The sequence below is a fragment of the Leptopilina boulardi genome, unplaced genomic scaffold (assembly GCF_019393585.1).
Source record: "Leptopilina boulardi isolate dan_hultmark-lab unplaced genomic scaffold, ZJU_Lbou_2.1 LbouV2_351, whole genome shotgun sequence".
Taxonomy (NCBI): domain Eukaryota; kingdom Metazoa; phylum Arthropoda; class Insecta; order Hymenoptera; family Figitidae; genus Leptopilina; species Leptopilina boulardi.
The window spans coordinates 2,272,036-2,286,508 of NW_026137920.1; the positions used below are offsets into that span (position 1 = coordinate 2,272,036).

At 27.5% G+C, this 14,473-nt stretch overlaps 2 protein-coding genes across 2 annotated transcripts; one reads left to right on the forward strand and one right to left on the reverse strand.

The window, feature by feature from the left end:
• Positions 1–3,335: 3,335 nt before the first annotated feature.
• On the forward strand, positions 3,336–8,990 carry LOC127286197 (mediator of RNA polymerase II transcription subunit 15-like). The gene is made up of 4 exons (XM_051312554.1): positions 3,336–3,503; positions 3,592–3,726; positions 7,444–8,235; positions 8,730–8,990. The coding sequence occupies exon 3, from the start codon at positions 7,552–7,554 to the stop codon at positions 8,203–8,205; it is 654 nt and encodes a 217-aa protein (XP_051168511.1). The 5' UTR covers positions 3,336–3,503; positions 3,592–3,726; positions 7,444–7,551; the 3' UTR covers positions 8,206–8,235; positions 8,730–8,990.
• Positions 8,991–12,321: 3,331 nt separating this feature from the next.
• LOC127286199 (uncharacterized) lies at positions 12,322–13,803 on the reverse strand. The gene has a single exon (XM_051312556.1). The coding sequence runs from the start codon at positions 13,801–13,803 to the stop codon at positions 13,084–13,086; it is 720 nt and encodes a 239-aa protein (XP_051168513.1). The 3' UTR covers positions 12,322–13,083.
• Between the last annotated feature and the right edge of the window lie 670 nt (positions 13,804–14,473).

The window sequence follows — 14,473 nt, forward strand, 5'->3', positions numbered from 1 at the left end:
GCTAAAAAGACATACGATTGTACTATAATTACTCAAATTTCATGTCTATATAGCATAGAAAATTTCTGTGCATTAAATGTAAACCTTTCTATACTATAAAAGGCAGATTTTTCTCTCCGTGTGATAAGCGTAAAATTATTCACAAAATTTGTATTTCTTCCTTTTTCAGGTGCACTTTTTAAATCCAGTCGCTGTAAATGCATCATTAACATTTTTATATTTAACTATTTTAACGGTAAAGAACACCACTTTCTCATAACTGAGAAAAATTTCTTTATTTATGTGATTATAATGAAAAAAAATCGAATATTGATTACTTCGCATTAGAGAAAACACTTTTTTAGACTCATTATTTTTTAGTATAATAGAGAAAAACGCGTTTCAATAGTGCCCTGCACCTAAATAAATAGTTTAATAGGAAAATCATAACTGCCGTAATTTTTGTCAAATAAAAAAATTAAAAAATATGTATTTACTTATTTTCCATGTAGAAATCTAAAAAAATCGTTTCAACCAAAACAAAATGTTGAGGGAAAGTTTTACAGAGAATGCCCCATACATACTCTGTGGTGTATTTAAACAATGTTTTAAATAAAAAAAATTACTTCTGCAAGGGCTCGAACTCAAGTCCTTGACAATTCTAGCCATTTGTATAAACCACTCGACCACTAAAACACTGTTAGTAGAAGTTCTTTTCCTCAGAGACAATTATGATAAATTTTTATGAAATTGAAAAAAAAGAATACTCGTGTTAAATGAAAGAAATAAAATATGCGACATTTCACGTAAGGCGGCAATATTTCAAAACTTTTAAATTCCAATAAATGAAAATACATTAACCCTTTCATGGCCAGTGGGACACATACGTCCCACCTACTTCAAAAAATCATAACTTTCTTAAAACTTAATCGATTAACTCCACTAAGATCTCATTTTGAAGGGGAGGGATAGAGTAACAAATGTAAATACATGTATTTTTTTAAAAAACTACCCTCTTTGAAATACACCCCTTCAAAAAACCCGAAAAATGAGAAAAATGAAAAAACAGGTATAAATTTCAGAAGAAATTTTTTTTTCAGGCTTTCATAGTAACATATGTTTAAAAATATTGCAACCTTTGTAAAAAAAAATTAATATTAAAAATTCAACCCGAGGGTGCAGAAAAATAACTAAAACTACCCCTAAAAACCAAAACCTTTAAAAATTAATAAATTCGCTTGAAAATTGTTACTTGGGGGTTTTCGGGGTCGCTGATTACGAATCCGATGTCCGTTTTCAAAAATTCAAAATGGCGGATCCAAAATGGCGACCGATAATTATAAAAAATTACTAGATTCGCGTGAAACTTATCACTCGGGGGTTTTCGGGGTCGCTGATTACGAATCCGATGTCCGTTTTCAAAAATTCAAAATGGCGGAACCAAAATGGCGACCGATAATTATAAAAATGTACTACATTCGCGTGAAACTTATCACTCGGGGGTTTTCGGGGTCGCTGATTACGAATCCGATGTCCGTCTTTAAGAATTCAAAATGGCGGATCCAATATGGCGACCGATAAATATAAAAATTCACTAGATTCATGTGAAACTTGTCACTTGGGGGGTTTTCGGGGTCGCTGATTACGAATCCGATATCAGATTTAGAAAATTGAAAATGGCGGATCCAATATGGCGGACGAAATGATTAACTTTCATTAGATTCATCTGAAACTTATTACTCAGGGGTTTTCGGGGTCGATAATTACGAATATGATGTCAGTTTTTAAAATTGCAAAATAATGCTGGTGTCATTATTGCCTATTAATTTTGTAGCTTTTAGTGCCTGTTGTTAGGAGTTTAGTATGAAAATGAAAATTACAGACCCAGGCTCAATCGGTGAGGTAGTGGGAGAACGCTACACAGAGAAAACGAAACGACGCGCTGATTGCCTTATAACAGCAGTTCCACATGGGAGCTTCTTTGCTACTGTCGTACCCCCCCCCTTTCATTTACCCAATGCACTCCCCTCTACGCCATCGTGGAGGGGAGTGCATTGAGTATGTACTCAATGCATTACTCAATATGATAATAATCAGTGAAAATTATTTTTTTGATTGTTGAAAACTGAATCCAGTATCTTATAACTTATGAATTAGGGGTGGATTTCAAGGGTAGGGGGTGAGTTTATTATTATTATCCATATCTGTGAAACATTGAAATACTTTTTTACAATTCAGAAGCACTTAGAATCCATATAATTTTTTTCATTTATTCACAAAAACATTTATCATTAAGGGGTGGTTATTTGACTTAAGGGTTGTTTTTCAGGGGTTGTTTATATTCAGTATTAATACGTTATCATAGAAAATTTTTTTTTCATATTTTCGAAAATCAGTGAAAATTATTTTTTTGATTGTTCCAAACTGAGAATAGTTATGAATTAGGGGTGGGCTTCAAGGGTAGGGGGTGAGTTTATTATTATTATTATCTATGTCTGTATAACTTTCAAATAATTGTTTATAATTTAGAAGCAATTAGAATCTATAGATTTTTTTTAATCATTTACAAAAACTTTCACCGTCAAGGGATGATTATTTGACTTTAAGGGTGTTTTCAAGGGGTTATTGATCCTTTTCAATTTTTAAGCAACCAGGCAATGTTTATAAATAAATAAAAAGTAGATAAGAGCTGAAAAATATTTAATTCATCAATTTGGTTAAATATCAGTTTTTTGGGGTAGTAATGTACCGTGGGGGTGGTTTTAAGGGGTGAGACATGTTAAAAAAAATTTTTTTCTCATACTGAATACTTTAGTAATTAAATCTAATATACATTATAAGTCTAAAGTAACGACAAAAAACTCGGCCATTAAAGGGTTAATTAATTAATCCAAGAAAGAAAAATATTTGACGTTTTTGTAATAAAATTTATTTTATTTCACGTTATAGTAATTATTTTTATTTTTAAGATTAAATTAATTTTCAGTCTAGAAATATTAACTGAATATTTTTAATAATTTTTCGAAAATTAATACCATAACGTTAAATATGATTAATTTTACTATTAAAACGTTGTCCATTTCATTTAGGATGCCCTATATACTATATTAATTTAATTAGTAAAATTTGCGTATTTTATGACATATTTTATACCTATTAATTAATTATTTTTAACTAAAATTCAAAGTTAAAGAAAATGAGGATCATTCAGGTGCTTCAATTAATACAGCCCTGATGTTTGTTTTCGTTTTGGAACGAAAAGGGCAAAAAGCAAAATATAGATATACATATATCTATATCGAGAAAATTTGTCACGTAGACACAAGTATTCTTGCGTCATGCGCCGCGGATTGGCTGCTGACCCACGAGTTTTGACTCCTATTGGTGGAAGAAAATATTTTTACAACTCTCGCTCGGTTTCAACCATCACTCTTGTCTACAGTTCTTCACTTATCGTCAGTCATCTTTCAGCGATTTGCATTTGGAGGTGAATAGTTTTGTGTTCTCAACAACGTTTAATTGCGGTAAGTATAATCAAGGAGTTTAGCGCAATTTAAATGCATCTATTAAATTAATTTATATTAGTCACACATTTTTTTTGCATATTAATAGTGTGGAAGGGAAATATATATGGCCAATCCTGGCAAAGGAGGAAGAGGAACCAAAAAATCGGCTGCAGTCGCCAAGAGGGAAAAGAAAACAATCGCGAAGCCGAAAGCATCACCAAAGAAAACAACGAGAACAAGGGTAATTTTAATTTCAATTGTTGTTTAATTTTATTTTATTTATTATTTTAATTTAATTTATTTTAACTTTCCGTTGATTTTAATAGATCTTTATTTTTACTGAATTTGATTTAATTGATATTTAACTTTATTTAATTATTTATGAATGAAAAAAAAGTTTTTTCTTGCAAATATTTTAGGAAAAATCGCCTTTATCCGAAAAATTGTATAATCATACAATTTTGTACAAAAATTATTTTTTTGATTCTTTCTTTATAAGTAATTAATAATCACTAAAATAGAATAACAGTAAATTCACATTTTCAGAAATTGATTGAAGTAAAAAAAAATGTATTTTTCTAGACTGTCCAATTTTTTTTTTTTAAATTTTTTCGTATAGTTAAACAGTTTTTGAAAAAATTCGAATATTTGTTAAACAAGGAGGGGGTCCTTTATGTTTATTTCATAAACATTATGCTTCCTCATTTTGTGAAGCAAAAAATTCGCTTCCTCGTGAAGGAAGCAATGAATTTGTCCAATTCAATTGATTGATTTAAAAAATTTCGAGTTAAAAATGTTTTAAATTAATTAAATTTTTTGAAAAATAAAGAAAATTTTAATTAATTTTGAGTGTAACATAAACTTCATATATACGAATCGATTCGTTTTAATGCAAGGAATACAATTATTTTATTCATCAACTTGAATTTTAAAAAAACACAAAATTTTTTAGCTAAAATATGAATTTTCGATTTTTCAATTTTTATTAATTCTCAAATTTTAAATCAAATCTATACTTTATATATACCAATCAATTCGTTTCAATGCAGGGAATAAAATTATTTCATATATAAACATGAATTTAAATAAACACATCATTTTTTAGCTAAAATGAGAATTTTTGATTTTTTAACTTTCATTAATTCTTTAAATTTCAATCAAATCTATACTTTATATATATCAATCGATTCATCTTGACATAAAGAAGACGATTACATTATATATTACCTTAAATTTTTCGATTTAAAAATTTTTTCAATTAAAAAAAAATTTTTGGAAAAAAGACGATAAAATTTTTTTTTTGGGGTATTTTTAAAAATCCTCTCGTCATTTTTGAGAGATTAATGTGTTAAATAAGCCTACCAAATTTTACCCAAATCCATTAAAACCTGTTAAAGATATCGTGTTCACAAAAACTATCCACACACACATACACACACACACACACACACACACATACACACACACATACATACATCCGGACAATTGATCAGGATCTCATATAACATGTTTCTATATAGAGGAAAATTTGTTTTCACCATTTTTAAAAAGTTTATAAACGAAAGGACTACATAGCTTCCTCCACGAGGAAGCAAAATGAAATTTTCTTGATCCTTTTCGTTCATAATATTAAATTAAAATAAAATTATTTTTTTAGAAATTGATTAAAAATAATGAAAATTTATTAATTCTCCCAGAAAAGTATAACTAATGTATAATTATACATTTTTTTGAATAAATGTGATCATTTATTTATTGTAATAAATTTTAAATTTAATTTTAAAAAATTAATATTTAATATCAATTCCTTATTTAGTATTATTACTAAATTATTATTATTAAATATTATTATTAAATAATAATACTGTTAGAGCTAAAAATTGCATCAAATTTTTTGATTCCCCGTGTTAAAATAGTGTTCAAAAAGTGTTCAAAAGTAAAAAAAATTTAAAATTTTTTTTCAAGAAATCGAATGTTTTATTTCGAGTTTTCTCAGATTAAAATAGAAAAAAAGCACATTCATGATTGTTTTTGCAATTGCTTATTTAGATATTTTATTTCCTGGTTCCCCGTAATTGAAGAGTGTCGAAAAAAGATAAATTTCTTTTTAAAAAAGTTAATTTTTATTTCAAACTTTAGCATATTGAAAATCGAAGATTTAATTTTTAGACATTATTTTCCTTCATACCGATTCTGATCTTTTAGTTTTAGGTTCCCTGTGTTGCAAAAAACAATAATCAAATTGCGGTTTTTTAATTTTTAATCTGAAAAAAACTTGAAATAGAAAATTCAGTTTAAAAATAAAATTTAAAATTTGTGTTTTTCACTTTCTTATAACTGTTTCAACACAGAGAATCAAAAGATAAAAGTTCTAAATCAGCACAAGTAAAAAGAATCATAAGTTTGCAATTTTTAATAATAATTTAATATAATATTTAATATTAATGATATTAAATATTAATTATTATTTGTGACCTAGACAGTGAAAAGGGGGCTTATGTTCAAAAAAAAAAAAATTTTTATTGATTGGCGATTCTGATAGAAGTTTTCTCTATCAGAATCACCAATCAATAAAAAATCGATTTTTTTTGCACGAAGGCCCTTTTTCACTGTCCAGTTCACATTCGATAATATTTAATAATAATTTTTATAATAATCTGAGAAAACACGAAATAAAAAATTCAATTAAAAAAATATTTTCAAATTTGTCTATTTTACTTTTTTAACATGGGGAATCAGAAAATAAAAGACCTCAATTGCAACAAGCAAAAACAATCATGAATGTGCTTTATTTGTATTTTAATCTGAGAAAACTCGAAATGAAATTTCTATTTCTTTTTAATTTTAAATTCGTCTTTTTTACTTTTTTAATACTGTTTCAACACGTGTATTTTAAAAATAAAAGAATTAAATCAGCACAAGCAAAAAAAATTATCAAATTGCGATTTTTTGATTTTTAATCTAAAGAAACTCGAAATAAAAAGTTCAATTTTTTTAAACAAAAAAATATAATTTGTCTTTTTTACTTTTTCGACATTAATAGAACACTGCATTTTGAAAATAAACGTCCTGGATCAGCACGAGCAAAACAATTTCTAAAAATTGAATTTTCGATTTTAAATATGCGAAAACTGAAAACAAAAAATTCAATTTTTGAAAAAATTGGATTTTTTGATTTTTACTTTTTTGACATTGTTACAAAAACATTGTATACGGAAAAAAATTAATAACAATAATTTTATTAATAATAATATTCTTAAGTAGTAGTATAATTTAATTATATTATTAATAATATAATTTTATTTTCAGTTATCTTATTTAATTTCAAAACTTCGCTCGTCGAAGTGATATTTTAGGTTATGTCTGTATAATGTCATTTGAATTGGCGAATTGAACATTATAGTTTTTTTTTATTTTAAATTGAAGAATAAAATAGTTGTATTAATTACACTGTTTCGGATATTATTCAAAAAAATTCATTAAATTTCGAGTTGATGAACTTCAGCCATCATTTGTATAACTTGAGCAAATTTTGTGCATCAAAAAATAAGACCGTTTCGTGCATCAATTCTAAAAATGATGCACAAAACGGTCTTATTTTAATACAACTTTTGTGATCAAAATGTTGCATAAAAAATGAGACATCCAAGTTTAATGTGTGTATAATTATACAATTTTCTGAAAATCGAATAATTTATTATTTTTTTGGTAAAAATAATTAATCAGAATTAAACTATGTCGAATTAAATGAGTTAAAATTAAAAATAATAATTAATTATAATAAACGTAAAGTCGACATTTTCTCAAAAAACTTTATAATTATACAATTGTGATGAAAAATGAATTTTTTTTAATCGGCTAAGAAACTATTGTTTATGTCAATAATTTTTAATTTTAAATGAATTATTATATCCTAGTAACACTTAATTAGAAAAATTAATTATAATGTTTATTTCAGATGTACAGCGCTGTAGTTGCAAATAGACCTCAACAGCCGGTTAATCAACCAGCGCAACAAAATTTACTGCAACAAGGTCTACCGCCACCGGAACAGCAAGAATAATTGATGCAACAAAATCTGCTGCAACAGGGTCAGATCCAGCAGGTTCCGCCACAGCAGGATTCACGAATCCAACCTAGGCAAATGTTGCAACCAAATCAGCTTCAACAAGGCCGAAATCAACACTTTCCGCCGCTGCCAGATTCACAAATCGATCCTACTCAACTGTTGCAATCCAATCAATTGCAACAGGGCCAGATTCAACACGTTCCACAACCGCAGGATTCACGAATCCAGTCAAGCCAACTGTTGCAACCGAGTCAGCTGCAACAGGGGCAGATTCATCAGGTTCCGCCACCGCAGGATTCACGAATCCAGTCAAGCCATCTGTTGGAACTGAATCAGCTGCAGCAACACCAAATTTTGCAGGTTTCCCCATCGCAAGATTTACAAATCCAGCCTAGACATCAATCTCAATCGTACCAGGACCAAATCCAACATGTTCCGCCACCACAGGTTTCACAAATTCACCTTGGCCAAATGTTACAACCGAATTCGCTGCAGCAGGTTTCACCGGTGCAACAGAATCAAGTGCTGCATCAGAATTCAACAATGATGCAGAGTCAATTGCCGCAACAAAATATGCTGCAAATGCAATATTATTATCAAGAATCGCATCAAAACCTTTCAAATCCACAGAAATCATCAAAACAGCCATAACTGCAAGAGAAGTCTCAGCAGTCAGAAAACGTAAGTTGACTAAAAACATGCATATAAAATTTAAGACAAAAAGTTTTTTTAACAAAACAGCTGACAATTTTTTAAAAATTCTTTCTACTTTTTTTAAAATTACTATTTCTTAATTCTGTCTTTTGACTTTAGTTATGTTTTTGATGTCCCTTTTGGTAAATTAAAATTTTTTGAAGATATTGAAAATTAAGAAAATTGCGGCCCTTTTTCAAAAATTAAAGAATTTAATTATTTTATTTTTTTTAAAAAAGTTTTTTTTTAATTTTTTGTGCTTACTAGATAGAATGCAAAATTTTTTCAATAAATTTGATATCTGCAAAAAAGTCTCAAGGGTCGCTAGTTTTTTCTGAAAATAACAAAAGTTTTTATTTTGATTAGGGTAACGACTTTATTTGTATAAACAATATGTTTTTTATTTTTAGTGGTATTTTTTTAATGCTATTTCTTTATCAATTTTAATTTCGAGTATTTAAATTTATAAATATTTTTTTTAGGATTCTGAAATTGAGAAATTGAGGGCTGTCATTGAAAAAGAACGCAAAGAAAGATGGGGCTTAGAAGACAGGGTGACAATCCATTATATTTCGACTGAAGTCGTCGTTGACTAATTTTTAAAAATTATAATACTTTGCAGGAATGATTTTGAAGTTATCAAGATCACGAAATGAAAAGAATTTTATTAAAATTTTAATTATTTATTGCAAAATATGAATTTAAAGTTTATGAGATGCTGAAAACTGTCAATTTTTTAGCCATTAGAAAATATGCAAAAAAAACAGAATTTACTATAAAAATAACAAAAAATTGTAATTTACTAAGAATGAATAAATTTATCATTATCAATTGATATAATTATTTAAATATGTGAAATAATATATAAAATATGATTTTCAAGTTCGCCTGTCAAATAACCTAAATTTGCAAATTTCATCTATTAAATGTGAGAAAGAGAAGTCATTAAATTGAAAAAAACCTTACCAAATATAAAGTACCTGTGACTAACTTTTAGTTTTTCTTAGCACTTTTTTCCTTTTTTCTTCATAAACGTGAAATAAAAAGCAATAAAAATTGGCACTTTGCTTATTTTCACTATTTTCAAATGTAAATAACTTTCTTGGAGAAAACTGAAAAATTACAAAACTTGGGCAATATCTAATTGATCACTAAATACACACACTGGAAAAAAATTCGCTTTGGTCCCGAAGATACTTTTTGAGATAATTAAGTTTAAACTTTTCACAATTTTTATCAGGTTAATACATGTAGTTTTTTAAGGACGAAGTTAGGTTTTATTGGTTAAACATTTTGAACTAACTTCAATTTTATAAAAATCACATGCATTAACCTGATAAAAATTGTGAAAAATTTAAACATAATTATCTCAAAAAGTATCTTCGGGACCAAAGCGAATTTTTTTCCAGTGTGTGTAGTTAGTGATCAATTAGATATTGCCCAAGTTTTGTAATTTTTCAGTTTTCTCCAAGAAAGTTATTTACATTTGAAAATAGTGAAAATAAGCAAAGTGCCAATTTTTATTGCTTTTTATTTCACATTTATGAAGAAAAAAGGAAAAAAGTGCTAAGAAAAACTAAAAGTTAGTCACAGGTACTTTATATTTGGTAAGGTTTTTTTCAATTTAACCCTCACAGCAAAAAGATATCAATAGGATATCCATAAGATATCAGACTTGGACATAGGATATCTTGAAAAAGTCCCATGGATATCCCATGGATATCTAAAGATATCCTTGAGATATCTATAAGATATCCAAACCGCCGCAGAGTAGGATATTTAAAAGATATCTCATGGATATCTCGGGTTATCTTGTGGATATCTCGGGGATATCTTATGGATATCTCGGGGATATCTTATGGATATTTCAAGGATATCTTGTGGATATCTTAGGAATATTTTATGGATACCTCAGGGATATCGTAAGAAAATTCCAGAGATGTATTATGAATATCCACAAAGGATTATAATTGTCAACCTAAGAAATTGTGGAATATTTATAAAAAATTACGTTTTCGTGGAATATTCACAAATCATTCCATTGCAATATTCCATTGTAATATTTGATGAAATCGACGGGTGTTACGAAGAAAAACACTCCTAAAATTCCTTTGTACGAAAACTAACACTCCCGATTTTTAAATTCAAAAACGAATTTTTAATTCCAAAAATTAATTTGATTATATTTAATTTTTAATTTAATATAACAACACTAACGAAAAGCTCCGAAAAACCCTCTTTTGCGTGAAGAAAATTTAAGATAAAAACTTAATTTTTGGTTATATTTTCTTTGAGAGTGTTTTTTTTTCGTTCCGAAGTTCAACTGTATTAGTTTTCGTAACTGAATTGATGTATAATTTATTTGTCTTCTCATTTATGATAAATTTCAAAAAGCAGCATTTGTAAACGACTGAATTTTAATTATTACGAATTTCTAGAATAACGAAATTTATCGAGAAATAAAATTCAGTAGTAGAAAGTTTTGTTACGTGTAATTATTATTTTGTTTAATTTTTAGGTCAACGAATTTTTCTTTAACAGAATTTTCATTTAACAGAGTTTTCCTTTAGACATTATTTAAAAGAATTCTTATTTATCTGAATTTTAATTCAACGAAACTGTTATTTGACAAAATTTTAAATGTGTCTAATATTTAAATGTTAGAATTTACATTTCAATTCTAACATTTAATGTTTCGACTCACTTAAAACTTTGGCAAATAAAAGTTTAGTTAAATCAAATTTCAGATAAATAAGAATTCTTTAAAATAGTAATTTGTTTAATGAGAAATTCTGTTAAATGGAAATTCTGTTTAAAAAAATTCGTTGACCTAAAAATTATACTAAATAATAATTACAAGTAACAAAATTTTTTGCTAATAATCATTAAAATTTAGTCATTTACAAATTCTGCTGCTTTTAATTTATCGCAAATAATAAGTCATACAAATAATCATGCAACCCATTATTTTTAACTAATTCTATTTCAAAGAGTAGAAACCTGTGGATGTTTTTCTTGTGACAGAGAAGTCTTATAGATGAGGAAGAAAAATAACTTTAAATATTTCCAAAAGCAATATTTTAGACCGTAAAGCTTAAAACTAAAGAAAGATAAAATAATTATTTCCAAGGTTAAAATTCATTCTATACAAGTAACACTCAATGTTTTCCAGATTTTTAATAATAACTCATTTCCGCGATCCTCGAAATTGTCGATTTCGTCCCAAAAGTTGAGACAAAACCACCAATCATGTTTTTTTAAATTGAACATATAGTAAAATGTTAAATAACAATTTTTCTCTTAATTAAAATTTTACTCGATTTCGATTTTTTCCTCTTGTAACTTCAAAGTATGATGCTTCTGTAATTGGAATAGCTAATCAAAACGAAGCAACAAAAAGTCATTGAACACTGATTAAAACATAACAAAATATATTGAAAATCACTCAAAATTGACTAAATTAATTAATCGCACAATATAAGTTGAAAAATTTTTTATAATAAAGAAACGATCTAAAAAAGAGAAAAATTCGTGGTTTGGCATACTGGTAGATATTTAGAAAAAATACAAAACATCCAAAATATATAAGAAATCGACTATTAAAAACTATTACATTAACAAGACTGTAATGAATAAAAAGGAACATTCGTTTTAGATTTAATTTTATTAAAGTATCTAAAATTCAATTACGCATACACGAAAAGAATTGTTTTGAAAATAAATCTAAATATGTTTACTTTGAAAATTTTTTGTAAAAATTTGAAAATCCACTTTTATTTAATGAAACATTAAGCGTTAACAATGACATACAACACTTGAAATAAAGATTTTATTCTTAAACTGAAATTTACACACCTTTTAATGTAAATCGTTAAATCATAATGTTTATAAGAATGTCATATTTTTCTTATTCGTGGTTATATTTTGTGAAATGTGATAATCAATTTCACTTAAAATATAATAATGCAATTTGTTCATTCAAAAATATGAAATATTATTTAAAGTAAATAAACTGCAAGTTTCTTTAATCGAATTATTTTTTATTAAATAAGACGCAGATATTAAGACGTAGATATATTTAAATTAACAATAACAAAAGGCAACAAATGATGCAGGAGTATGTAATTTACTAAACGGAAAACTTAATTCTGATTTTTGAGAACGAATAATAAAAATGCCCTTTTTACAGAGTAAAATAATAACAATCTTTTCTTCTTATAACTCTGCCAGTGTTTAGATTACATTAAACAGCTTCAAATTCTAAATTTTTTAAATGCAAAATGTAATAATAAACTTTAAATCACCGCAAAAGGTGTAACATTAACATGAATTTCAAAAAATATATATTTCAAAAAATAATATATTTCAGTTTATATTAATTCATAATACTTTTTCTTAGTAAAAAAAGATTTGCTTTCAAACAAGAAAAAACGTAACATCAAATTATCTTCGAAGTTGAATTAGAACAATTTAAATAAGATTTAAAATTCTCAATATTTACATTCGTGACAAGGGTCGGCGAGTAATATTGAATGCCAAAGTGCAAGTCTAAGAAACTTGTCTTGGTATTAAGAATCGACAGAGGGTTGATTTAACAAAATTTAAATTCAGAAAATTTGATTGTGTATCAACTTAGTTGCTAAATGAAATGTTATATTTTAAATTTACTTCAACAATTTTTAATATTTTTTTTTTTGAGGCAAGGGCCGATGATAAATATTAAATGACAAAATTCAATTCAAAACAATTTGATTTGACGTTAAAAATCAGAAGAAATCAGATTGATAAGAAATTATTGGCAACACGAATCAGTCTTTTCTATTACTAAAATCTAAATTAATCAGTATGCAACAATGAAGACACTACATACTCACTTCTATTTAACGGGATTATCATGAACTTCCTTTTTACTTTCTTCAAAGGCCACATTTTTAAATTTGATAAATCACTGACTATGAACTCGTTTAGAAACGATGATTCACATGGTTTGGAATATAAATTGCGAATAGTTTGAAATTTTTTTCCGATGACAACTGTTTCATTGGAATCTGCATGATGAGCAATATTCGAAATCAAAATAATATCTTCGTTTGATAGACCGAAGCAACTGTCACGTACTTTTAAAACATCTAATCTAAATCCTCTAATAGTTAATTCATGATATTCAGGCGAAGAACATCCTTCAAGTAAAGGGCCGTTGCAATGCTGCGAGTTCTCATTGATTTTAATTTCATTCACTTGTGACTTCGTAAGTTTCGCACTGTTTTTCTTAAATTCAGCATACCTTCGTACCAATTGTTCCAAAGGTTTCTCTCCCTTCCTCATCCACTTCTTAAGGTATTGCAGATAATTCTCAAAATCAAATGCACTGAAGTTATCAAGACAACCTCTTTTTCTAACATCATCAACTAAATGCAGCAACCCGTGCATATTGTAGGAAACGCTAAAACTACCATATAAAATGGTCAGGCACTTTACAAAATATGACAATAATTCATTCGCGTAATTCAAATAATTCGGCATTTTCACTAACTTCTTTGAGCATAAAATTCGCATAGCAACATGAAGAGTGTTGAAATGCGTATACAATTTTTGGGGTAAAATTCCTTTAAAAACGATACTGCCAGTGTATAAGACAAATTGTCGATATTCAGTCGCTTTCAATATTTTAGATCCTTTAAAGATCGAGGTTTCCTGGAAAATTCTTGCGGAATATATTTTCTCAATTTAAGTAAACGTGACGAAATTTTGATTATTTGCCATTTTCTCAACCGAGATGACGTACGAATAACCATCAAAAAGTTAATCAATCTTCTCATACAACCTAAACACACCAAATGCATGTAATCATAAGGAATATCGCCAATAAGATTAAAATTTGGAATCCGACGTAGACAACAGTAACCCATTTGGTGTTTTCTATGCATTAGATATCGAATGTTAGCATCAGTTCTTTTTCTGTGAAATTTGCCTGTGTGAGGAAAACACACTCGGTTTCTTCTCCATTTACCTCGTATAACACATTTTGTACAGCTGTGAAATCCTGTGTGACCTTTAACATTCAAAAGAAACGATTTAGCGGGAGCATCGCAGATTATACAATCAATTTTGCAGATCAAAACTTTTTCTTTAAACTTAAAGCCATTAGTACTTAAATCTTCAACTTCTGTAATAAAATCTTCTAAAAATTCTTCTTCATGGGTCGGTTTTTCATGTCCGTAATAAA